This window comes from Tympanuchus pallidicinctus, unplaced genomic scaffold, assembly GCF_026119805.1.
Source record: "Tympanuchus pallidicinctus isolate F22 unplaced genomic scaffold, pur_lepc_1.0 scaffold14, whole genome shotgun sequence".
NCBI classification, from domain to species: Eukaryota; Metazoa; Chordata; class Aves; order Galliformes; family Phasianidae; genus Tympanuchus; species Tympanuchus pallidicinctus.
The window spans coordinates 7,878,347-7,905,915 of NW_026294659.1; the positions used below are offsets into that span (position 1 = coordinate 7,878,347).

General features: G+C 39.0%; 1 protein-coding gene across 1 annotated transcript; it reads right to left on the minus strand.

The window, feature by feature from the left end:
- Positions 1–1,659: 1,659 nt before the first annotated feature.
- Positions 1,660–27,569, minus strand: TMEM47 (transmembrane protein 47). Its single transcript, XM_052674302.1, has 3 exons — positions 27,163–27,569; positions 12,865–13,005; positions 1,660–4,780 (listed from the first exon to the last, which is right to left on the minus strand). The coding sequence occupies exons 1-3, from the start codon at positions 27,386–27,388 to the stop codon at positions 4,602–4,604; spliced, it is 546 nt and encodes a 181-aa protein (XP_052530262.1). The 5' UTR covers positions 27,389–27,569; the 3' UTR covers positions 1,660–4,601.

The following is a 27,569-nucleotide window of genomic DNA, read 5'->3' on the forward strand; positions in this document are numbered from 1 at the left end:
CTGGTTAAACCATTGAAAAAATGTTGCCTTAAAGCCACACTCACTAAAATGATCATTTAATGCAGACTTTAAGAAATACACTTTCACCTCTGGCCTGCTCTCACTCTCCAGTGGCTGCACAGTTATGTTCCTTGTCAATTTCCTCCCTTATTGTACTCACATTTCAGAAGGAAACATATCTTCAAACAACCCTACCCTCCACCCCTTGTCACCCATCCCACTCCCTCCCTGCTCTGAATTCCTTTGCCATTACTTGATTTCCACTTTGTGCTCCCCACCCTCCTGCAGGTAGTCAGTCACTACCAAAGCCACAGACTTTTGTCTGCAGTTTTCCTACTGCTTTCTGCTGACTGGTCCTTCTTGCCACTGCTGCCCGCTTACATGAATGGAATCCAGTGATGCAAGGATGACAGTATTTTTCTGAACAGCAGAAATAACACCATGGCATATCTTTAGTACATAAAACACACTTCTTCCATCTTTGCAATGGTTCAAAACCAGCATCTATTTTTTTCAGTGTGAAAAGTAGCAAAACTTTTGGAATCAGAACAGAAAATTATAATCGTTACTGGAATGTGAAAAGCAGACATAATAAATTTCCCCATTGGAACAAGGTGCTGAGCATAGATTGTAACTTCAACACATTGTCTTATTATTTATCACATTAAAAACAACTTGTTTTTATCCTGATGTTACAATAATTGCATTTATAGAGGCATTACAGGGCTCTGGGACACACTGATGCCTTCCCTGTACTTTTCTACAGCCTGTGAAAGTAGAGGGGTGACATAAACAAAATCTGACATCTCCCTCCCTATAGATTTTGACAAGACCACTTAGTAGGACAGATTGTGAGTCCAACAGAAAATCCAGGTAAGCCTCAGCTGCACAAGTATTGCACTTAGAACAAAACAGGCACTTTCGATTAGTGTAACTTTTTTTTTTTATTTCAGTTACTTTTTTCACATATAATTTCATATAAGCTACAAAAAGTGTGAAATGCAGAAATGATATTAAAACTGCAAACTTAAGCTTTGATAACAAAAATAAATGTGTCTTTCCCTGTTAACAATAACCATTTAAAATGAACCATATTTTGATGGATTCATTTAATAAACATACCATACACTTCCCAAAAATAAATAAAGAACATAATCAGAAGAAAAAAAAAATCAATACCATCAACAACATGAAGCATTTAGTTGTCTTTTTTTTTTTTTTTTTTTTTTTTTTTTCCCTTAAAGACAAATTAAATTTCTAGGCACAGTTTTAGGCATTATAGAGGACACAGAGGCAACAGGTTAGTGTGCACTGCTCTGTACAAAAATACAGTCTGAATAAATTACATTGCTAGCCATAAGATTAGACTTCACTTACCAGTCAGTTCATTGCATGTTTAATAATATACAGGTACATGCTAATCCATATATATCATTTATATTTCAAACACATAGGTCTCTCTATATTTGTTTTTAAAATTTACAAAAACTAACCGAAGTTGTGCAAGAAGTCCAGAAGAGGTGCTAGGTACTTGTCAGCACCGGACGGTATACTTTAAGCCTAAAAAATACAAATAACTAGCCCTGCTTGCAAGTCGGCTATATATATATATTTATATATCTTCATTCATATATATTTGGATGATAAACAATGGATTTGTGTGGGGAAAAAAAAAAAAATCCTGTCAGTGAGATAAAGCCAAACAACTGAAATAATGATGGCATGACACAAGCATAACACTCAAAAGGAATAATTTGTTGTACAGACACACAAAGACATGTGCTCTTGTGTTTGTTTTTGTGTCTAGAACAAAAAATAGGGCAACATTGTAGTCACTTTTCATTCAGCCCTGAAAAGCAGCATTTACTAAAAAAGAAGAAACTGAAGTAGCAACATAAGCTAACAAGAGGTTTCCAAGCTGATTAAGGTAGGTGCCTAAATCTGAACACTGCTGACGGACCTGAGGAGTTTGAGAGGTGCGCCCTCACAGCTAACGTTAGGCTCTGGAGGAAAATCAGGTGCTGAGACTGAAAAATTGCTTCTCCAACTCACATATGAATGAAGAACTTTGTTATTAGGCATCCATGTTTGTAGGGTTTGTTTGTTTTTTTTTTTTGTTTATTTGTTTGTTTTTTTTGCCTGAACATAATTCAAATTAAGAGCTGTGTGACTTTAGGAGTGCTAGCGATTAATCTGTGTGTGCCTTAAGGCTGACGCTTGATTTCACTCAAATTCTACATTAAAAAAAAAAAAACAGTATCTGATAAATTAGATGTGCTACGGGTTCAGCACAGTAACTTCCTGCCAGAATAGGCATAGTACTGTGCTACACTGGCACCAAAACACCGCTCTCCTAGAAAGGTATAGTGATCTTCTCACAGTGGGCTTCTCTACGTCAGCCTAACTCCCACGCCAATCTACAATACTTTCTGTGCTGCTAAGTAACAGCAGAACTACACAGCTGTTCAGAAAGATATAGAGTTTACTGTATACTGATTATCTGCCTTAAGTCAGTCTCAGGAAAAGCAGAGTTATGAATGCTCTCTGGTGCCTGCAAAATAAGTGGACATATTTTTCCCTCCCATCTTTTCTCCTTAGCCATTGCCACACAATCCCTCCTAAATGCAGCTATCGTTTTGCTCCGCCTAATCTAATTAATCACCACTGGTTGAGGAAGGAGTGCTGATACAGAATATTCCGCTGTGATAGTAAAGACTTAACTCCCAAGAGGCACCGCATCTTAAAAATCACCTCCACACGGCAGCAGCAGCTTGAGAACAGCTTCTGAGAGGCAGTCCTGGGGTAGCACGGTCCCTACAGATCCTCTGCTCTCTGGGCACTGCGGCACAAACATCAACACTGCAAACGCATTCTTAACATCAAGGCAATCGGCAGCCTTTGCCCTGGAACCAGCAAAACCGTTTGTGCAGAGGTGGACAAGCAACAGCAGCATATCTGCTTGTGCAGAGGCCCACATAGAATATACTTTAAATTTCTCCATTAAAAAATAGTCATTTCTACAGATTAGAATTGTATAAAAATATGTTCATAATTAAATTCAAAAATACGAAAAGAAGGAAATTGTAAACAAAAATAAAAGTGATGCGGATTAAATTCACATAGAAGTTCTCTCTACTTTAACTTGGATTCCATTTGGTGGGTACAGTCTGTGGATGTTTAAGTGGGAAGCATACCAAGCAAAGAGTAATTAGATACACAATCATCAGCCAGTCCATTACAAACCCAGCCTTTAAAAACACGAGATCAGCTCCTGCAGCGCTAATATTGTAATATGGATGTGATTGGGCCTTGGCTATATTCTTGATTATCAGAAACACTTGCAATCTAACTAGATTTTATTTTTTCAAATGGTAGTTTTTCTTCCTTGTAACATTTTTTTTTTTTTTTTTTTTTTTTTTTACAATTTTTATTAAGTATGGAATTACATATGAAATAGAAAGTAGTTATTTCATCCACTTCTACTTTAGTAGAAATGAACTTTTATGCATTTCCCATAACAGAGTCTGTACAAGGGCATATACAGAAGACAAATCATTTTAGGTTTATTTTGTAACACCAATCATGACTGTAGGTACTGGTCTAAGACCCCGAAGAATGTGTACAACGTTAGTATTTTAACCACTGCACCACAGCTCCTATTACAATTTAAAGATAATTCTCTTTCTTCCTCTGAATTTATATATGTATTATATATACTTGCTTATACTAATACCTTCCAAAAATATAATCAAACTTGTTCCATATGCATTTCTTCATAATGCTGCTCAGAAGTTAAATGAGTCCTTAGGAAAACTGCAATTCATTCATGCATTTCAGATGCCTTAGGGACATATAAGCTCTTTTTGTTCTCCCCCCTATCTCCACCCCCGCTCTCCCCCCCTCAACAAAATACTCAAGAATTGAGACAACTTCCAACCACACAGTCAGAAGCACATGTCTCTGGGTTTGGACTTCCTTCAACAATCTGCTACAGCTGGCATGGTGATGTCGATTCATGAAATCCTCTCTGTCTGTGTAGCTGTTTTACTTCTCCCAGAAGACTGCTGAATGCAGATATTAGACAAGCCATTAACCAGTTACATTCACTGCCCTCGACACAGTCACTCGCAACTAATTCCTTAAGAGCTTTTCTGAGCAAGTAACAAGAGGCCAACACAGCCTATTGTACAAGATGCCATTGCCTGCTTATCAGACATTTGAATCCTCTATGATACAGGGAAACTTCTAAATGGAGCCTACACCAGCTGCTCCCCTGAAGGCAAAAGCAGATGCTGGCCTTGCATTCACATTCCAACTAAATTTCTCACAATGATCGCTGTCATGTAGATCCTTTGCTTGTTGTCAGGAAAAACAAAGCTTATGTATCAGCAGCTTGCAGCATCTGCCTACGTAAGATCAACAATCCTAGTGTTTGCAGTTCTTCTAAATGGTTGTAAAAGCTGGTTACAGTGTTCACACCCAAAAGGCAAAGGCTATTTTATCAACAGAGCAGACTGGTGCTCCACGAGTGTTCTAAAAAAACAGTGAGTTAGAAAAGATGGGGGTAATCCTTCTGGTATTTTTCTTTTCATTAAATGATTCTAGTAATAGTCTTCATAGTTCTTAGGGTTCAGACAATAAAGAATGGCACCCCCAAATGAAAATATAGTTGCACCCCAAGCCAGGCCATAGCCCCAGTTGAACTCATGGTATATTTTCAAGCTGACTGTTTCGATGAACTTGATTGGGTAGAGGACTAAGCTGCACACCTGAAGAACAACTGAAAGAGAAACAAATCAGATGTCAGAAGAGGCCTTAATACATTTCCATAAAACTACCACAAAAACAAAATTTGCATTTCCAAATGTTCTTGGTGCAGTTCTGTGTAGCAAGTACTGCCCTTTTTGAGTACTACATATTTATGCATACACACACATATGTATGCATATATATAATATTCATATACATCACATACGCAACCTTTACTTCATCCAAAGAACAGAGCAGGTCTTGCATATTCCTCTGATGATGAAAAAATGTTATTGTTATGCTATAAAAACAATCCATCAGGTGACTGGTAAATAAATAGTGAAAGCAATTTTTTCCAATTCTTTTCTGTCTCTCCTCATTGTATTTTGGTCTGGAGACATTATTCCTTCTGTAGCAACAAATCTAAAATCTCTTGTTCCAATCCTATTAAAACCAAGTCAAAACAATGAGAAGCAAGAATAAATGAATATTAAGAAATAAAGCTCAGAATCAAATCATTTACTTCATCTAACAGTAATTAATTGCAGTAGGTGATCCATATTTATGTTCAGTGGAGGCTCACTAAATTACCTATTTCACATGCATTACCATGTAGTGTAATCAGAATTAATGATACTACTGCACAGAATACCAAGGAATCCATAAAGTTTGATCAATCACTGAACTTCCCACTTGCAAAGCATTTCCTTGTATTACGAATTTAGAGGGCGGGTCAGAGATGTTTCATGCTAAAAAAAGTTAATAAAACAGATCAAATCCAAGGCACGAAAAAGCTTAAAAACCATTAGTTTTTACAGCACTGTCTCTGAGTGCCAGATCTCATGCAACTTGATCCACGCATCTGCAGAGAAATTCAGCAACTTGGCTATTGCGTTACATCAAAATAGCACAAAGTAACCTGAAAGGGAAAATGCAGATGAAGAACCCTAATTTTCATACAAAGAATTCAGCTTCATTGGTGCCTATTCTCTTTTAAAGTCAGGCATACTGCTGACAGCATAATTGGGACAGCAGTACCCAGAGTAAGCAGCTGAAAATTATACTTATTTTGAAGTACGAGAACAAGACACATGATTTAGTGATTCTCCCAGCTTCCAGTTCAGCCACCTACAAATGACTAACCATCCCAGGAACATATAAAAACTTCTTTTTTAACCTTCAAATTCAAGATCTGGCTCCCTTCTAGCATTTAGCACAGCCAAATTATGAAGACTTCAGCACAAGATTTCCCCTACAGACTGCCATCCCTCTGATGCGCTCAGGATGAGCGCGCCCACAAAACAGAGCACATGCTTAAGCATTTGCAGACCTGGGATGTATTCTAATGAAAGTTCAGTAGTGTGTAACATAATGCCATAATGACAGTATTAACATTGATTGGGAACATCTTTTATTTATTTATTTTGTTAAAGAGTTTGCAAGGTATTTTACAAAGAACAATCACTCTTTATAGAATTTTTATAAAGCCAGTGGACAGCAAAGAATAAGACCGCTAGGGCCTACAGAAGCCCTTTTGAAATTACACAGGGAAACCACAGGAAAATAATGTTAATTATATTCTCCTGTTGGTTGAACGTTTTGCACACCTGAAAACCATCATTTTCCTTTTAATTCCCACATGCCCTTTTAGTGCTGTCAAACTGTCACCATCCATTACATATCTGGAGCCTAATGCTCTCCTATCTTCAGGATGGGGACTTCAAGGGGGAGAGGACTTTTAGTACTGATTACATACACTGATAACACTGCATAAAACACACACTGGAAATTCATCCCTGCCTAGCAGCCAGTTAGCTTACAGACTAGTCTTTGGACTCCTCCTTGGGACTGACAAACTGAACAATGTTTGGATTTTCTGATGTGGGTACCAAAATCCACAGGATTTTTTTTTTTTTCTTTTTTAATCCCAGAGTTACTGAAGTGTTACTTTGCATCATTTCATTTTAATATAATTTTTGCTTGCCAGCTCACAAAATACTGTGCAGTACTGGAGAACTTTTGACAGCACATACCAGAGAAAGCTCCTACTCTTATGAAAAGATTACATATTCTAAATCTGTATAATGAGAGTATCATCAGACCCCAAAACACTTCAACATATGTTCACTTGTAGAAGCATCTTTAAGACCATTCAAAGTCAAAGAGGATTTCCTCAGATGAATGGGTAAAAGTTCATTAATGGCCTCCTGAACAGGGGCTGTAGCACCTTGGCTGGGTCAATACAGAAATTGCCCTCAGTGTGCATGTGTCTATCAAGTTTCAACCAAGGAAACTTTCTACTTTTCCTCAATCTAATATGAGAAGCATATGGAATTTTATTCTATAGGCTGGACTCATCAAAACAAAGCAGAAGAGTTGTTACACCAAAAGAACACGTGACTTAAAGAGCAACAGCTACGACAGATGGTTCTGACATTTTTGATGAGGTTTCCTGCTTTTGCTACTATTAGTTCATCTACACTCATGAAAAAAATTTAAAGTGTTGGTAACAACAGGTAGGCAGAAACAGCCACACTGTATAACACTGCTGTCACTTTGTACTAATTTAGTGTCCTACCTTTGATACTCCCTATAAAGTGGAAAAAGACCACAAGAAGACAGTAAGTTATGAAAAATGTCCTGTATGATCCAAAAAGATGTTAAAGTCAACTGCAAGCCTGCAACTACTGATCTGCTTTCAGTGAATTTAAATGGACTCCATGCTACATTGACCTGTTTCCTATGTAACATATAGGTATTACACTTCTTGAGAAACATTGGTTCTTTCCTGTAGAAAAAAAGGCTGCAAAATAAATTTTTAAAGAAAAAATCCACTTTAAAACTCTTTCTTGTTCTTTTTTGAACAGACTATTCATTTCAAGTTTAGACCAATTTTTATGGCTAAAGTAATGACAACTGCAAGAGAATCGTACAGGAACAAGAATAATAGTTTTACTCTATTTACATGAAATATACACACTCATCATATTAAACATACCAAAAAAAACCCACAACAAATCATTTAAAACTAGGAAAGTATTCTTTTTTTTCCTTTGTTAAACTGTTTAACAGACTTGCTTATAAAGCCTCTTTTCAATTAGTCTCTACTTACGAAAATCGTGGTATTAGTAAGAAATTCAGGTATTTCTCTACTACTCTCGACCATTCTTTCATTCACATATGCTTTATTTAAAACCAATGGGTGCTGCATTTTCGATGATTAACAGACAAGAAACTACTGTACAGGAAGTTTTTGTACTTAATACAATCCTGTACAATTAACTGGGAAGGAGCACAAAGAGAAAGGGAGTGGTTATTCATGCTGATTTTTAAAATAGTGCTATCTTAGAACAGGCCACCCTACTACACAGGAAGATGAGGAATTTCATCAGGAGGTCCAGCTGACCGAGCAAGTAATTTTTCAATGAACATGTAAGAAAGGAGCATACATGAGCAGGAAACAAAGCTTGACAATGAGTGGGAAATATAAAAGCATAGTTTTGATGCACAGATACAAAACCAGGAAAGCTGAAGCCCAGCTGGAGCTCAACATAAAGCTGGGAAATGACGAAAAAAAGTTAAGAATTTCCACAAGTGCATTAATTGCAAAATGAAATTCTGAACATATTCGTCCAATGATGGAAAGAAAAGCCAATCTAATGACAGACAGTAAAAACATGAAACCTTCCCCAAGATCTCGAAGGGTTGTGGAAGATTTGGGAAGAATTAGGACACTCAGCAGTTACCTGTCTATGGGGATGGATGGGACCGACACAAGTATGATGAAAGAGATGGTCAATGCAATTGTGAAGCTTCTCTCACCTATACAAAACTCAACAGCGATTCGGAGATATTCCCAATGACTGGAAAAAAAGGTTAAAGTTGTGCCTGTGTTTCAAATTGATTACAAGTAAAAAATTCACAGAATTACAGGCTGGTCAGCCTCACTTCAAACCTTGGAAATATGGAGTCTACCTCCAAGCACTGGCAGAACAACGAGGCAATCTGTAGGCAGCACAAATTCACCAGCCAAGAGCAAGGGTTCAAAAATCTGACAAAATGATTGAAGCCTGCAGCAAATCATCCTTAGGAGGGAGATGAAGGCACTAGTTTTATTTAGATACATGAAGAGGAGACAAAGGAACAATTTCACAGCAGCCTACATCTACCTTCAAATGCAGCTGCAAAGATAGAGAAACAAAGCTTTTTGTAGTGCCAGGAAACCCAGGATATTGGCAATGGACATGAAATTCAGTTTCAGACATTCAGGATGGGTATCAGGAAAAAGAAAAACAACATATGGAGGCAAATGTGACAGTAGGACAACGTACTTGAAGGGGTTACACAATCTTATTCTTTGAGTTCTTTAAGACTGGTCAAGATAAAGCAAAGTTAACAGATCAAATGTTAGTGATTATTCTGCTTCAACAATGAGGTTGGGCCACATGACCTAGAGTATCCTGTCAATATCCTGTCAACTTATTTCTTTGATGCTGTCATTCTTTCTGCCTTCTTGTAGCAACTTAACTACTTCCTTCACCTTAATTGTTCAGAGCTCTCTGCCACTTCTTCACAATCAAATTCTGCTCTCCAATATAACTGCAGTTTTTGTAGCTTCATTATAAGAGTAAGCTTGGCAAGTATACTGTTATTCTGTGCTTCACAGTACTATAAATATAAATAACAACACAGAACTCAAGAGTTAATCAAGCAGAACTGTGCTCTCATTTCCTGTCAGAATGTAAAGACATGTTCTTTAAGTATTTTCCAAATATTATCTGCTTGTCATTCATCTAATCCCTCACCCACACTTTCACTTAACCATCATTTTTCCAGCTTATACATAAGAACACCCTGTGAAATGTGTTAAAAGCTTACTGACCCCAAAGGTTCTTTTTCTAAGACCTAATCATAAAAGGTAATGAAATTGTTTTGACATAAGTCATCCACACGAAATTTCATTACCTCCCAGTCAGTAAAGTTGGGTCATAATGGGCTGAGAAGGAGAAAAATTATTAAGACAGAGAGAACACAAGCTCTGCAGCTTCTCAAAAAGCACTGTTAGAATATAGTGCATGAACACAAACACCTTTTAAATTTACTTTTTTAGTTGCTTTTAAGGACTCTCAACAATTACATGCTTTCTTTCTATTCCTAAACTTTGACTCTGTTGGCATTCATTTAGTAACCACATCATGAGACTCCCTACACTGACATGTCTAAGAGACTGGACATAGTACTTTGAGAATGCAGCTCTCAGGGACAGTTTGAATCAGGAGCACTTTGATACCCCAGCAAGTATATAATCTAATTAGGTCCCTACAAAACAAAACAAACAAACAAAAAGAGCTATATGAGGACACACAGCCTACCAGCTCAACTAAGACTGATTTTTGGTCTTCACACAACACACTGACACAAGCCCACCATGAGATAGTAACAGCTAGCAGTGAGATAATGTCTGCAAACCCCACTGAACCCAAGGTAGCTCCATGCAAAAGTGTCCTGCAACTCTGCCTCTGTATGCTCCACATTTTCCCATTACTTGAAGTATTTCTGTTCCTCTCCCAGTTACAGAGAGCTGATAGTGTATGTTTTAAACATACACTTCTGTTGATTATTTGCTGACTTATTCTCAGTATCTTGACTTTATCACCATCATCTCTTCCAGGTCTGGTAACTCATTTGCCTTCCTCACCTACAAAGTCACTAACTAAAACCTGAAACTAAGATAAAAAACAAAATTTTAAAAAGATGAACTGAAACCAGAAGAAAAATGTCTAGAGTGAACTGCTTGGATTCTAAAATGACTTGAGGCCACTTTTGTTCTTTTCCACAAATGCCATTAATATCTCCAGACAGTATCCTCCTACCAGGCACCAGTAGAAGCAGGCAGAGATGAGTTCTTAATCAGCCACAGTGGTAACACAAAATATTTTGTAAGTTCACAGAACAGAGTTTTCTAGCTTCACAGATGTTCTGTAAAAAACATGGATAGAGGCTTGAACCTACATACAGTTGCATAAGGCACAACTAATGCCCTGCAATCTTGACCTTCTTTTTAACTTCAGCAGTGGACTATCCTTCTGATACTTTCAAGACATGTCAGTCCATATTCACCTCTAAAAGTATCTGAAAAGAAACATGAAATCCATAGAAAATGAACAGCATCAATGTCAGCACCAAATCCCCACGTAATTCATCTTAGATTTGGCAGACGATGAAGAAGAACAAAACAGGCTGTCTCAACCTCATCATCTCTCTTCCTCTAACAAACTTCAGGACATAACAACTTAAAATGCATGCACATGTGTACATATACATAAAGGCAAAGAGAAAAGTGAACACAAATTGTGAGCTACAGCTCACAAATCTAATTTCTCCAATGACCAGAGGTAGGAGCTGTATCAGGGAGGGTCAGGTTGGAGATTAGGAAAAGGTTCTTTAGCAGATTGCCAGGCCCTGCAAGCTATCCAGGGCAGTGGTTGCAGCCCCATGTGTTGGAGTTCAAGGACCATCTGGACTACACTCTAAGACACAGGATTTGGATTTTGGGTAGTCCTTTATGGAGCCAGAAGTTGGACTTGGTGGTCCTCATGGGTCCCTTCTAACTTGGGATATTCTAGGACTCTAAATCTCTGCCTCTGCCTCTTCATTCTTAATAGACTAGAAATAATTTTATGCACAGGACTAAAAACTAAGCTATAGGCCAAATACTAAGATTTTTCCTTTGCTCTTCCCCCTCAACTCCTCCCAGTACCAACTACTCACTAACTGAGAGATATGGTAAGAACGGTGCATACCTGAACAATTATTAAATAACTACACGTAATGATAAATAAAAAAACAAATAAGAAACACCTACATAAATTCAAGAATCCCATTTCCTTGAAAGTTAAACACCCAACATGTTTTATAATGTCAAAATTAATGTTAATTTTTGAAAGTAATGGCATTAGTGCCTTTATTTATTCAACCAGCTCAGCAATGCAACAAACAGAGCAAAAAAAAAAAAAAAAAAAAAAAAAATACAATTTCTGTTCAGAGAATCTGATCCTAGTCTGTGCTCTTTTTCTCAAAGCGAATAAAATATAACCTACTGATATTCCGTGAACAAATAAAAGTGCATCTCAAAATGCTGTGGTTCAGTCAAACTAAGAAAAACAGCAGGGGGCAGCAGGAGTCTTCCCTAGAGCTTCCTTTCATTCCAGAATGCCCTTCACACCTAGTTTTTATTTTTTCATATCCTTGTAAGTGGCTTTTTCAAATACGTCCTGAAGACTAGGTTTTTTCAATCCCTTCATTATGGACTATCAAAAGGGGCTTAAGCTGCTAGCTCCCATGCGGATGTGAGCGACAGGATGAAGGCACACCTTTCCTGGTGAATCTCGGGAGAAATAGAAACATCCGTGCTGCCTAAGCCCTAGAACACCAGAATCCATGAAAGGAGATGATTTGATATTGTAATTATACCTCACTGAAACAGTGTCACAGACAATTCAGATGTATAAGCCTCCCTGAAGATTTTGCAACAGTCTAGATAGACTGTTCCACCCTGGTGTTCTTAAAAGCCAAACAGGGACCACAGGGTGACAGTTTGTTAAATTAACAACTAAGGAAACAAATTGACACAATGAAATAAAGTTCTCCAGCAGTACAGAGGCATATATAAACACCTTGCAACATATTTATTTTTACATTAATGGCTTCAAGAGTTCACATCCAAGCAGTTGTTTTTCCACTTTAAAACTGTAAAAGGAAGAATGCTAAAATTCCAGAAAAGGCTTTGGATGAAGAATAAGATTGGGGCCATGCAGCTATACAAAGTCATATACTAAAAATGGTACTTAAATGGGTTTATCAGCCATAGTTTCCCCTGCTGCATGTATTCACCAGACACAAAATTAAATGCCAATAAATGTTTTTGAACTTTGAGATAGTGCAATTGCAAAACTGATTAATACCTTGCAAAAATAGTATCCTCAAAAAGCCCCTTAGGACTTAAAGAAGTAAACCAAGTGTCTCTGAATCAGTATACAGAACCAGGAACATCGTCTTTTGCAAAAGTAGACTGCCGTCGTGAAATTTTAATTATAGTGCTGGTAAACTGCTTACCTGCAGCAAAGAGCATGACTGCAACTGGTCTGTAGAATCGTCTCCGAGATCCCACACAGATAGAGATCAGGCCAACCAGGAAAGCTATGAGAATGATGGCAGCACCACCCAACAGCAGAGCAAGAGTAGCTATCTGCCAGTCTGTGTGGAAAAGAGAGAAAGAAAAATATAAGTCAGTTGCAGCAAAACGAGCCCACGGGCTTGGGATAAACATCAGAATACAAAGAACACAGAGCCTGCACCAAAGCTTGGGTAAATACACAGCTACACTTTGGATTTCTTTCTTCCTAATTAGCAAAACACCTTTATACAACAGATGTGATTCAAGAGTAAAGTGCCACAACCTCCCACACATTTTCAAGACTTAGTTGGCCTCACTGGGATTTTAGCTTGAGGAAGACTGAATAATTTGGTAGCTTGGTTTTGCCCAATTTAGAATGAGAAATAGAAGCTGGGCCAGAATCAGACAGCATGCGTTAGCTGACCCCAGCTAAGCGCTGTAACTTTCTCAGAGAACAGAGCGAAAGTCAAACCTCTGCTTGAGCTGACTGGGGTGGCATAGGAAGGTAAATGCAAAGGCTGATCATGGACGCATGTCACCGCAGAGGCAGCAAGGCCAAGTAATAACAAAAACTATAGGAAGAAGATGATAAAGGAAAGGGAAAATAAATCATTTTCAATACTAATAAAAATGGATGCTAAGCCCTTATAAAGGCAGTAATGTTCATTAGATGCACAGAGTCAAATCTGAAATCCATTCTAAAGTGTCAATTTTACTTTTCTTCCCCCGAAAGCAAATTCTTGATCTAACCCTGTGTATTTGCTAGTTATTTTCACGCATTATGGATGTAGTTATAAACGTCCTTGAAGCCTCAGATAACATAAAAGCAAAATCAATTTGTAAGCAGATGACCACCATGGATCTACAGAATGTCTAGCTTAAAAGCTTCTGTAAGGCCTTAGAGAAGCACATGGTTGTGCTCCCACTCTTTGCAGTTCTTTTAAGACCCTGTTTCCCTGCAATCGTGGGCTTCAAGAAAAGGAATCCAATTACTATTTATTACTCATCACTACTATTTTTTTTTTACTTTAAGGAAGAAGATCCATAATCAGCTTATGAGAAAAGGACCAATGGATCATCTCATTACTTTGAAAGTACTATCATGCATACAGTGTTCAGAATGAAATGGCTAAATGTGTTACATAGTTCAAAGTAAATAACAAGATTAATTATTCTCAGAATAAATGAAGAGATTTTAAGGTTACTAAGAACAGCAGCAATAAAAATCCACATTCTTTTTTTGAGAAGATCAAAATTCTGTGTTTAAAAATAAAAACAAAAAAAAACCTAATCAACGAAGAGTACAGCTTGCTTCAACAGGGACCTAATCTGCTGAAGATACCTACAGTGCAGCTGTGGGCTCTGGAAATGGAAGATTTGCAGCTATAATCACAAAAAGCCACTGCGTGCTATATGAAAAAGGATAAAAGAGAGAAATGAAGAAACTGAATTAAAGAGATAGAAAAGAATTTCTAAAAGAGACAGTTACTTTACATGTATGCTTGATTACACACTTATTTTCTTTTTCCTTGCCTGTTTTTTTCTAGACATATTATTTATTAATACTATAGTTACTAAGTATTCGGCCTCCAAGAACATTTACTCCTTGTTGTGTTATTCGGCCAAGGCTGGATACAATCCTTCATTCTCCTTTCAGCATGCAATCTAGAACAGCAGTTTGCTGTATGTCATAGCATCACAGAAAGGCTTTGCCTGGGAAGGACCTTAAAGCCCACCTAGTTCCAAATCACCAGACTGTTGAGGGCCCAATCCAACCTGACTTTGAGCACCTCCAAGGATGAAGTAGCCACAGCTTCCCTGTGGTGGTGGAATTTCTTCCTTGGATCTAATCTAAACCTCCCCTCTTTTACTTTAAAAATATGTCCTGCTGCTTTACTCTTGGTGGGTAAAAATATGATTCTAGTTATGGATTGGAATTCTATGAGTGGTATTTAACACTGACATGATACTTCAAAAACACTAAGGAGTTAGTTCAGTGATGATTAGACAAATCCATTCTGTCCCAAAGTTAAAAGGCATAGAAAAGTGGTAAGCCAAAGTGCCAGATGGGAAAACTAAAAGCCCAACATTTTTGAAAGACACAACAAATAATAAAATGTTAAATGTTATCTTCACATTGACCACATGCCAAGTCTAACGCAAATAAAATACATGCAAGTTGACAGTAGTAAATAAATGGGAAAACCTTTGAGTACGCTACTGCTTCCCAAAGCAAGATCACCAATCAAGTAAAAATAACTAAGGCAAAGATGATGGAAGCAAGAGGTTAGAATATAATTTAGTTCCCAGAACAGACATATCAATGGATTTTAGAAAGGTTAAAAAATAAGCTACCTTACTATAGTAAGATGTGGGAGGTAAAAGCACAAACCAGTGTCAAAAAGCACCTACACACTCAACTAAAAGAGAAATGACTTAGTCAAACAAAATTAGTTCCTGGAATAAGAGAACCTCATCATTGATGTTGGCAAGGGGACCAATATGAAGTTATGTTCCACACTACTGAGAATTAGGTATCTAACATTGTGTTCTGGGCAAAAATGTCTAGAATTGGCTTCTTTTTTTTCCCCTGTAGTTCCAACTTCCATTCACAGGAGCATACAACGCTGCCAACCTTTATGTAGAACTGCAACAGAGGATTCTGTTTAAAGAACACTGAAGAAGTAATTCCAGTCAGACATTACTGCATAAATAATACTAGACTGAGCTTTCCTATATTGCCTACCATGAAACTGTACACTTAAAACTCTTTGTGGTCTCAGAAACACCTTAACTTTCAATTCTGAAAGCCATCAGAGCTGGTGACAAAACAAAACTTAGGTTCCATTAAGTAACGCCTTCTTTCTGCAAGGACTTTCTACCTAACATTTCTTTTTATTAATGCAAGAGGAAAGAAACATACAAAGACAATTGGATCTCTACCTCTGAAGGAAGAACATCCTCTAAGATAAGTTAGCTATAACAAAATGAACACAGCAATCACACTTTCCTACAGTAAACATCAGTAGTTTCCTCAGACTGTCCAGCATCAAAATGAGAACAGCATATTTTTCCTTTATATGGTGTTACCAGTACACATAATACAACCATCATCAGCCTACTTAAAAGGTATTCAAAATATGCTTGCACCATTTCTGAGCAAGAGAAAACCTTGCAGACAAGCTACTGTACTCACTTGTGAAGACTCAGCAGTTCAGTTCATGCAGAGATTAAAAAAAATGTGCGTGAAAATGAGCAAAATGGGACTTTAGAGATGATCATTATCAGTCTTCTGGATTCAAAACATGCAATATTTTAACACTTCAAGAACTCACAAATATTTTTCACTGTGCAACAACTATCTAAGAAAAATGCCAGTAACCAGTAAAATTTCACTGCCACAAATGTTTAAAAAGTGTTTAGATAATAAAAGATGCAGACATGCCAAAATTAAGTTGCTTTGTTGTTTTACACCCACAGAAACAATACATTTAAATTGAATTCTTTTGATTTTCAGGATTTAAGCAGTCTGAACAACCAGAGTCATTTTATTATTTTAAAGCATCTTTTAAGATGTAAAAGGATTCAAGACATTTCTTAAGAAAAGCCTCAATTTATAGACTCATAGAATGTTTTAGGTTGGATGGCACACCTCCCACAGACCAGGTTGCTCAAAGTCACATCCAGACTGGCCCTGAATGCATCCAGGGAGAGGGCATCCACAACTTCACTGGGCAACCTGTTCCAGAGTCTCATCACCCTCGCAGTAAAAAATTTCTTCCTAATATCTAGTCTAAATCTACCCTCTCCCAGTTTAAAACCTTTTCCCCTTGTCCTGTTGCTACATACCCTCGTAAAAAGTCCCTCCCCAGCTTTCCCATAGGACCCTTCAGGTACTGAAAGGCCACTATAAGGTCTCTTCAGGACCTTATAGTGGAGCTTTCTCTTCTCCAGGCTGAAAAGCCCCAGCTCTCCCAGCTTGTCCTCATAGAGGGGAGGTGCTTCAGCCCTCTGACCACCTTTGTGGCCCTCCTCTAGACCTGCTCCAACAATTCCATATCCTTCTTGTGTTGGAGGACCCAGAAGTGGGTTCTCACGAGAACACAGTAAAGGGGCAGAATCTCAGTATATAACAACGGCTCTGCACTGCCGATAAAGCATTACAATGTGAATACCATAACACCATAGGAAACACATACCTCAGTTCTGATGGTGATGATAACATCTGCATAATTGTTATTTTAACAGACTGCCTGTTAGTTTAAGGATGTGGATTTCTGTATTTGCATACGTATGTAAATCTGAACCCAGGTTCTTCGTACATCAAAACCCATATGGTATAAAATTCATAAAAACTACTATCTTGAGTAAAAAATATTCTTGTATATGATTACATTTCAGTTAATTGTTCAAATATAATTAAGTGCCCTTTTATAAATACAGACTGATTGCATCTCTTTGGAAAATTCTACCTGTTTCTTAGTACGGAAACCACATTAATTTTCACACTGAAAGATGGGACTTTTCCTCTCTTTGTCCCTCCAAATGAAATGACCTAAAGCTTTGACAGTATATTCAGTTTTAATTAGAAGCAGCTCTATATGTGCTATTTCTTGGGCCAAACAGTACTTTGGTACCATGTTAAAATCAGAAAAAAGTCACAAAAAAGGTAGAAAAAACTCCAAGTTCTACATTGTTTATTAAAAAAAGATCATTTGTTAACATGAGAAAGAGCAAGGCAAATAGTTAGCATAATCACAGTTAAATTACTATATTTTTGGTGAATTCTTGAAAAGTTAAATATTCCCTGTATGTGGTATTCCATGGTAAGAGGTTTTAGAAGTAAAAACATATTGTTGGAACATGAGAAGTATTTAGTGCATATGGTTCTTTCAGGAAGCGCAAGTAAAGGAACGCATCTCTTAAAAAGCAATGACTCAATTCTTTCAATAGAGGTTCTCCACAGTCCTCTCCTCACAAGAGGCTGAAGAAAGTACACATTTGTTACAAACTGGAAGTAATCAAAGACCTTATAATACAAAATAAAACCTTTGTTTGTTGAGAAAAAAAAAAAAAAAAACAAACAAATGAAAAACCCTAAAACACTCTAAAGTCTGTTTGCTGACTCATCGCAAAGCTTCAACTTAGCCTGCTCTCAATCAATACACATTCCTGTAAATTGTATTATAGCACTTAAGTATGCATCAAGTAAATCAGAAGTTGAGGTACCCATGCATCAGGAATATAATCCACTGAATATCATATCAGCTAAATCAAATAAGATTGCAACAATATTCCCAATTGCTTCACATTCAGAATTATTTTTAAGGTAATCAACAATAATCAACTCAACTATCAGAGAGCTAACAAAAGTTTGAAAAGTGAGATGGTTATATAAAAAGTCAAGGGAGAATCTAATTTTTAAAACTATATTTGTTGCATGATGCTCTTTTTTCCAGCATTAACAGATGTATTTTAGTGCTAAGATGTTGAGCTCTGTAGGTGAAACTCCATCATATTCAGTCAAAATACTGAAATTTTTTAAAAAAAGACACTTCAATAATGATTAAGATCTTACACAAAATTATTGCATCTACAAAAAAGCCAACTCTTTGGAAGCTCACCTGGCATGTAAAAAAATTGTTTTTGTTTGTTTTAAAAAAGGAGATGGTCAGATGAATTCTGATTTTACCTAATGTTCAAAAACAAACAAACAAACAAACAAAAAAGTGCAAGGAAAAAAAATTCATTTGGCTGATGAAAGCATGAAGGGCAAAACAGCTAAACCTGAAAGTCCAAAGTCTCTATTCCTCCACTCTTGTACAGCAAACACAAGTACAGCTCACTGAGTGTCTGCAGTCTTCACTTCTGCACACTACAAAGAGAAACACTTTCTGGCAGGATCCATACTAAATTCCCAGTAAGTTGCTCTGGCCACATCTTTCCACAGCAAAGCCTTGTACAAAATAACAGTAACTCTTTTTTTTACTCTTTGACATTTTGCATAGTATTTTTATCATTACCAGTTGCTGCCCAGAGGCACTTTATCTTTTGCATTTTCTCAACTATGAAAATTGTCCATGCAGTTACTACTAGGCAGAGCTGTGGCAACCAGCCAGCTGTGGCTGAGTGCATTCATTTCTTAACACAAAACTCAGACACGTCATCAAAACAGTCCTCTACTTGTGACGTTAGCGTGAATTTGAACATATGATAAACTATATGAGGTCTCATACATAAAAAGAAGCTATCCAGGGAAGCGCCAAAACAGTTTTCTGCTTCTTTTTCAATAGAAGATTGATGTACCGTGCTAATATCTTAGAACTTGGTCTTTATCTGCACACAAAGCCGTAGATACCATGAGTCTTGCACAACACAAGGTGGGCTTAACAGTGAGTTTCTCCACATCTAATTCACCAGGATTTTGGCAACATCCAAACAGAAATTTGAGTATTTTAAGCTGGCTGCCAAAATCCTTAAGTGCCTCCTAAGGATAATTCAGAAGTTCTACATAAGGCATCAGCCACTTTCAATTTACGGTACAAGAAGCTTGCAGGATGGTTTAATGCTTCTGATGCTGAGTGGAAAGCCATGTAGAGCCAAAGAAGAAAAAATGACTATGCACAGATGTGTCCGAAAACAGCTAACTGGTGCAGGATCAGGGATACCTGTATCTTACTGAGACACAGAATACTAACGAAAGAATGGCAAGTGACTCCTTAATTGCAATATAGAATCACAGAATCCTTAGAGTTGGAAGGGACCTCTGAAGATCATCCAAGTTCAACTCTCCTATAATGAACAGGGACATTACAGATAGATCAGGTTGCCCATGACCTGATCCAGCCTCACCTTGAAAGTCTCCAGGGATGTGGCATCAACCACATCCTAGGGGCTAGAAGAATTTTCAGAAACAACACATCTTTTCCCAATTTCTGGACTTAAACTTCTGTTTCAATTTCCTAGAAGAATTTGTAACTACTACGTTTGACTGAAACCACTCTCTTCTCCCATCTTCTAGAACCAAGCCAGAAAAAATATAAACAAGATCTACAAGATGTGCGAGCAAACAAATGTGAGGGAAGGTGAACTTGTGCCTTGCTTTAAAGTCAGTCTTATATTAACTGATCCGTCCTGACCTTACAACAAGGAAGCCCGGATTCTCCCAGCTTTGAGAGAAAAGTCCTCAGCAATCACCTAGCACCTGAGCGAGAGGAACACAACACTGTTTCTCATTCTGTTCTTAGCCAGAGCAAGGTAACTGATTAGAGGGAGAGGCTGGCTCTATTCCAGGTTAGGGAGCAGCCTGTTGGAAAGACCCTCCCAAGAGGCTGCTCCATTATCTAGCTTCCTCAGCCTGGGAAGCACTTGCTAGACCAGGGTCCAGAAAAAACATCCATTGTGCAGACACATGACATATGCTACAGGAAGCATTTTAAACAACACCACTGCTTATGTAGATCTGTTGGGGAACAATGACAGCAGTGTCAGCAACTCTCCATTCACCTTCCAATGCCCAGCAGAGCTCTATGCCTTCTACCTCAGGATGCCGCTGAGCAAGCAGGGGACATTTGGGTTCCCAGAGAAGTCAGTAGCACACAAAACAGATATAGAGCCAGGTTCTCAGGATGGTCTCTACAGTAGATCTGCATGAAATATGCACTGCATTCATCTTACGTTTCTGCTCAGCTGCTGTGTTACACAGTGTGCGTGTGTGGCACTGAGACTACTGGACTCAAAGTTCGCAAGCCTTGACACCATGGCAAGCTTTGTCCTTAGACCCTGCAGGAGATCAAACTGAACAACAAAAACAATAAAAACATGGTAACCATCTCTGCTGCTGCTGCTGTCGTGCAAAGGAGATAGATTTTCAAGACAAGATGGCCTAATGCCTGAGGGGTTACAGATGTATGAGAGGCTTTAAACATAGCAGGTGCTTGCTCCTCTGCTCACTGACAGACATATCTCCTGAAGATTAAGGATTACATTGCTTATTTATACAAAATATACACTTCAGGAGGTTTTAGGATAGCTCCTCTCTTTCTGAGTCATAACCTGCTTGTAATTATAAAAATCACCAAGTAAAACTCTAAGTGAAGTATGTCTCCAAATAGAGTCAAGTGCTGCCATTATAAAGATCTTTATTATTTAAAGGCATCATGCATTGCACATCTCTTTTGCCAACAGATAACTTCAAGATTAGTGCAGCATTACAGAAAATTGTAACAACCTATAATTCATTCACAGAATAACACAACATATATTTGGGTATTCCTTCCCTTGGATACATGGCACTCCTCTGAAATTAGCTTGCTACTATGCCATTTGAATTACTGGATATTCATTCACTCAAGGAGAGTTTAAAAAAAAAAAAAAAAAAAAAAAGCACAAAACACACCCACACCCACAACTCCAAAAACAACACAAAACACTGGAAGTCTTAGAACGGTGTCATTAGGAGAGATGTGTGGGAGATGCGTTATACAAGCTTTTCAAGTAAAGCTCACATTTTCCGACCTCATCCATATACACTACTACATTTTAGTAATCTGAAGAAGGAAGAATTATACTCTGTGTTGTAACAGAAGCATAACTATCTCCCACAATTACCAATGTTCTTCAAACCAACTAGCAATCTGTTGCAATTTTCAAAATTCATTGTGTTGTTCCTTATGGAAAAAAAAAAAAAAAAAAAAAGAAACAATTAGTGTTTAAAACAGTTCAGACTACTTTCCATCAAAACAATGGTCTCTATATTGTAGAACTGGAACAAGTTAAAACATATAAAGCATGACAGCTGGATAGACTTCACCTTTTACAGCTTGTTACCTTGAACCTTATGCAGTCATCTCTGGCCACAAATCAGTAACAGAGGCAAAGTTGCTCTACACTTGATTCTAAGCATAAAGCCTCCTCAAATATTTAAATCACTTGTAATCTCCCTCATACAAGAAACTTCTCTCAACGTACTGGTGCAAGAGTTCTTAATAAAGACAACTTACAGCTACAGAATTCATTACCAATTTTGAAATTTCAATGAACAACATCAGTGACAACAACCCACTAAGATGAGAAGTCTTCCTTTATTTTTTTTTTTCTAAAAAGCAATCAGGTGTGTGGTTCTCTCTATGCAATCAGATACATTTGCATAAACTTCATATAGTGAACATGAAGGTGCTATAACCATGTTTCCTCATTGACTGGAGCACGGTGGCTGAAGTGGGAGATGTCATACTTGTACAGTTGGAAGAGTATCATGGTAAGGATGGTACTTCACAGGTATTATAGTTGGAAAGATTATCATGGTGGAAAAGAAACAATCAAGGGAGAATGCTTACCCATACCTGAGAATCTAAGTTTGGGGTGAAAAACTCCAAAAAGGAGGAATCTCCAGAAAGAGATCCTTCCCCAGTGGTGGTCAGCCCTTAAATGGGGTCTAGGAGGGGTGCAGCCTGGCTGGAATTGCCTTCACCTGTGGTCCCACGGCTGACCCAGTCCTTGCCTCAGGTGATCAATCAGTGGTTCAGGCTGTGACTCTACAGTTCCCATACACATACTGAGAGGTCTAGGCTACTATACAGAAGTCTTAGACCCGTTACTCTCACAAAGCGTGGCCTTGGGTGGTTTGAAACTACTCAAATCTTGGGTTGTCTAAAACAAGCAGTCCATTTACAAAAAAGGAAGCGTACTTTAAAGTACTTTATTTAAGCTAATTGAGAGGTAACTAACAAATTCAAGGTGTTTTGAACACATTTAAGGAGTCAGACAAACACGAGGCATAAACAGAGTTATCAGTCATCACAGAGTCACAGGATGAATCAGGTTGGAAAGGACCTCTGTAGGTCATGTAATCCATCTCCCTGTGGAAAGCAGAGCCAGTCTCCATGGCAGACTCAACTTCAAAGCTAGAGCAGCTTGCTCAGGGTCTTAGGTGAAGAGTGGAGGTATTACGGCTTTTGATTTTATACCCATCATCAGATAAAGTGTCAGCGATGATTAATAAGAGTAACATGGAAAAATGACTGATCACAGTTTTCAAAACTAAAATGAATGCTTTATTAATTCCTCTTTACATTGTATGAGCTACATTCTTCAGATCTAGTAAAATTACATCTGTTCTTTTTGTGCTATTTTATAGCAAACTATCAGACTTGCTAAGATTTTTACAAATGTGTCAAGATCAACTCTGAGCAATGATCCACATCTTCTAACGTGGAAGCTGCTTTTAAGCTAGCAATTTTCCCTTGGAACAACTGTTTAGATTCAAAACAAGCAGATACCATCTAAGACCATTGAGCCATGTTAATTCTGATATCTGCATCTAAGGTATAATTTAGGTTAAACCTCTTCAAGTGCTACCAAAGGAGCAGCCTCTGATTTTTGTTTATGTTTAAGAACAAATTAGAACAGAATTATAAGCACAAAGCTTGACTTGTTTTACAGCTCTAAGCTGTAAATTAAGCTTGCATGTATGGTCGGTGTACCACTAAGCTTGAATATGCACAGGGACCTGGCTACACTTATTTCTTTGAGAGTGTTTTAATTTTCAAATAGCCATGGATGGATAGTTTTTAAATAACGTAATACTCTTAAAGAAAACCAAGTGCTACATAAAAACACAGATTCTTAAGTAACAAAGTCATATGTCCCCCATAAATCAGGAGGGTTTCATACTGGCTACTGGCATTCAGTCAAATATATTTTTATATGTGCTATTTCCACTGAAACTGAAATGCTTCATAAGGAGCCATTCTTTTTTTATGAATATCTATGTATCTAAGCTAAAATACAACACATACCTGACAGATCAGACTCTATGGAATCTACATCATGCTGACAAATCTTAGATTTAGAAAATTATAATAGGTACACTGAATTGCATAAATTCAAATCTATTATTATTTATTCTGCAAATATAAGGCAACTACCTGTACAGGCATAGATTCACCATGCAGTTCAGCAAAGATATATTTCATTTTAAACAGATGCTCATATAGACAAGAACTTTCATCATAACTCTTAGCTCCTGATAAATCCGTAAATGAACCACTGCAAATCAGACTTAATACACTTCAAATTAGGTTTAAAGTAAATTTTGTTTAATGACACAAAGCACTGTAAGTTTTCCAGTTTAGCATGTGGGTTTAAAACACAGCAGGATTAAAGACAACTTGTGCATGAGGCCAATTTAAGCATTAATCGGAGAAAATAATTTTATGCCCAAAGGCAGCTGGTGAAACTGCAGAGCAGCAACACTGGATCTCAAGATTTTACCACGAAGCTCTCCACACCAGCAACTCCGTCAAATCTTCAGCTCCTGAAGCTCATATTAGGGAGAATTTTAGAATTTCATAAAGGAGAGAGGCATATGCATGAACACCTTCCCAGTTACTGTAATTACAAGAAAGAAAGAAAAAAAAATAATAATTTTGTATTTCACGTAGACTTGAGAAGAAGAAAGCAAATGAGGATGAGCTTTTTTATAATCTTAAGATTTTAAAAATTAATCTGACTCGCCATGTCACACACTTGAACCAACAACCCTGTCCAGCACCTACACAACTTTATAAGCAGTATGAGAGCAAAGGATTGCTTGTAAGCTACAGAAAAATGGCCTGAAAACAGCAAACGAAGAAAATATTCCAAGCACCAGCAACGCTCAAGGAAAACTGAGAATTATCACTTCCTGCTAGCTATAACAGCCAATGTAATCACATTGTGCCTTCCCTTCTGCTCAGTGCTACCAGGCTGCCCTTTTGATAGCAGTCAGGGGTCCTACATCTAATTACAAAGATTTTTAATTAAACCTTGAATGTGCTTTAACAGCTTCTAGCATGAGCTTGCCCTTGATGGAGCCACTTGAGGTGCTCTCCTTCAAGGGATGATGAAGTAAATCTCTGAGAACCATGGGGGAAGATGCCTTTTGCCTGTGTACACTACTGCTTTTCACAGCTAGCCAGCTACAAAGCTGCTTGCGTTAGTATCAAGCTAAAAGAGCTTTCCCTGTGGGAGCTCTCCACTCTCTTCAAAATATACCACTCGCTATATTTTTGATGTAGGAGGAAAGTGCACTTAAAATATTAAGCAAGGACACAAAATGGTCTCAAACAAGAGCCCAAACCAACTCGGTGAACTTACTGGGATTCTCTCGATTGACTCTAATGGGAATTATAACACACCAGCAGAAAGCAAAAGCATAAAGTATGGTTTCCAATATTTCAGGTCTCCTTAGAGTGTAGAATCGTGTGCCAAACACGAGGAAAATGAAGAACTTATTCCAGGCACCTCAAATAAAACAATCCTTCACTTCTCCCCCAGTAGCTTGTGGAACCTGGCTCCACTATACCGGAAAGTATCTAAGCAAAACAAGCACAACGCAGTGAGTCAAATTTTAGCGCAGAGCAGAAGAAAGTACCATGAGGGGGGCAAATTTCCACCACACAGCATCCTACAAAACTACATTTTATTTCTATCTGTCTGTACTGATTCATCCTCCACCTTTCCCTAAGCACACAGGCAACTAACAAAGCAACCAGAGAGATCAGCTGCCGTATATGCTGTGCCATAAGCTGCCCTGCTTTTCTTCATGTCCCACTTTGTGTCTGTGTGTACTCACGAGCAGTGGGGGATGGACTGGGGGGGGGAGACCCGACAAAGGGTGTGTGCACAGGGGGGTCAGAGTGGAAGCAGGTTTTCATTCACACCATCTGAAAAGTCCTTCTGCAATCAAGGGGATACTATTTCAGGAGACAGAAAAAAGGGGTAAAGGATTCACGTTGCTAAGGAGACACGCAGAAGCCAACATTCCTACATAAATTTCCATTTATGCTGGAGAAGAAAAGAAAGCTCTCCAAAGTTTGTGAAGCAGCCCGGGTAACTGATTGGAACTGACGTTTCTTTACAATTTGTTTTGGCATTATGTGATATAAAACAAAAACCCCAATCAACATTCAAAACCTCCAACATTACTCTATAGAATGGCAGAAAAAGTAAAAACAGGAGCAAAGGAACATGTACTATTCCTACCATAGTAGAGAACTGCAATTCCATAGAGCCTACAATAGGATTTCAGAGAAGTCAAGGTAAAAGCAGCTCTCTGCCCCTTCCTAAAGCCAGCATCTCATCCCTGGGCGACGTACCAGAAGTTGCAGAGTTCAGTGATGCAAAGGGATGATTTAGAGATGCGAGCATGTGGGGGGAGGGGGGGGAGAGAGATGGGTTGCCTTTGTGGTGCTTCTGTCGGGACTCCAGAAGTTGCCATCGGCATAAAGTAAATTAAAAAAGGCATGAAAATGGAAACAATTATCAAACTACAAAAGAATCCACTGAAAAATATTCAACAGGCAGCTTGTTTATACCACATGCTGTTTTCTTTTTGTATTTTTTTTTCCCCTCAAGTGCTCCAAGTAACGGTGAAATGGCATACACAAATATATATATATGACCAGCCACATGAAAGGTCGAGCATCAAGAAGTCAAAACAGAGTGAGAGAAAAGAGGAGTACAGAAGATGATAGGAACAATATCAAGCAATATACACTAGAAAAAGACTTGAGCACATCAAGACGGCTGGCAGAGAGCTAAAATCCAGATGTCCTCATTCGGGACAAATAACAGCAATTTTTTTTTTAAATATTTGGGAAGCCCCAGCTAGCTAAGACCAGTGACTCTGGGGGTTGGGGACAGAATGGTAAGAATCCCTGATCCCCCTGAGCTTCTCAGAACAACGGCGACACAGAAAAATAACCCAAACCGGCTTAAAGTCGGGACCTTTCGTGCAAACCGCCGCGTGCAAATACAGAATCAGTCACCTCCGTCACTCACAGAGCTAACCTTACACCTTCGCTGAACCCCAGACCATCACGCAGGGCGGAGAAACAACAGAACATGGACTCTCGGAGCCTTCAGCAGCGCATATTACATCCAAAGCCCATTTCCACCGCCCTCACCTTCACTCGCAGGACAGAGAAACGGGCTGGAGCCGGGCGGGGAGAGCGGTCGGGACTGAAGAGGAGGATGGAAGACCGAGCACGGACAGGGGGTCGGGAAAGCTGCCCGGAGAGAGGGGACAAAAGGTTGCGGCCGGAGAGGGAGGCAGCCAAGGCGAGCGGCCGAGAACGGAGAGCCAGGGGGTGCCGCGGCGAGGTCCCCACGGGCGGGCGAGGTCCCCACGGGCGGGGTGGGGCCGGAGCACCGGGAGGCGGCCGGGGACACCCGCGTGTCACTCTCGCACTCACCGCTGTGCAGCGTGGACTCGCAGAGCCAGCTCTCCAAGTTGCCGGGCTTGCGGCAGGACTCCCACAGGGACAGGTAGTACTGGTGGTCCGCTGTCACCCAAGCGGGGCTCAGCACGGCGCCCAGATCCAGGCACAGCGCCAGGAAGATGCACACCAGTCCCACCAGCTTCAGAGGGGTCAGCACTGAGACGCGCACCTCTTCCATGCCGCTGCCGGACGAAGCCATGGGGCCGGGGGGAAGGAGGGAGGAGGAGCGGGAGGACGCGCTGCCGCCGGCCCCGAGGGGAACAGGAGCCACAGCCCCGGCAGCCGGCAGGAGAAGCGGGAGGAGCGCTGACTAACGGCGGGGAGCGGCTTTGGCAGGCGGCAGGCAGCAAGCGGCAGCCGGCGCCACTCCCTCCCTTCTC

Coding starts and splice junctions, on each gene's coding strand:
- TMEM47 (XM_052674302.1), bottom strand. CDS start 27,388: ATGGCTTCGTCCGGCAGCGGCATGGAAGAGGTGCGCGTCTCAGTGCTG. Junction 13,006..27,162: donor CGAGTCCACGCTGCACAGCG/GTGAGTGCGAGA, acceptor TTTTCCACACAG/ACTGGCAGATAGCTACTCTT. Junction 4,781..12,864: donor AGTCATGCTCTTTGCTGCAG/GTAAGCAGTTTA, acceptor TTTCTCTTTCAG/TTGTTCTTCAGGTGTGCAGC.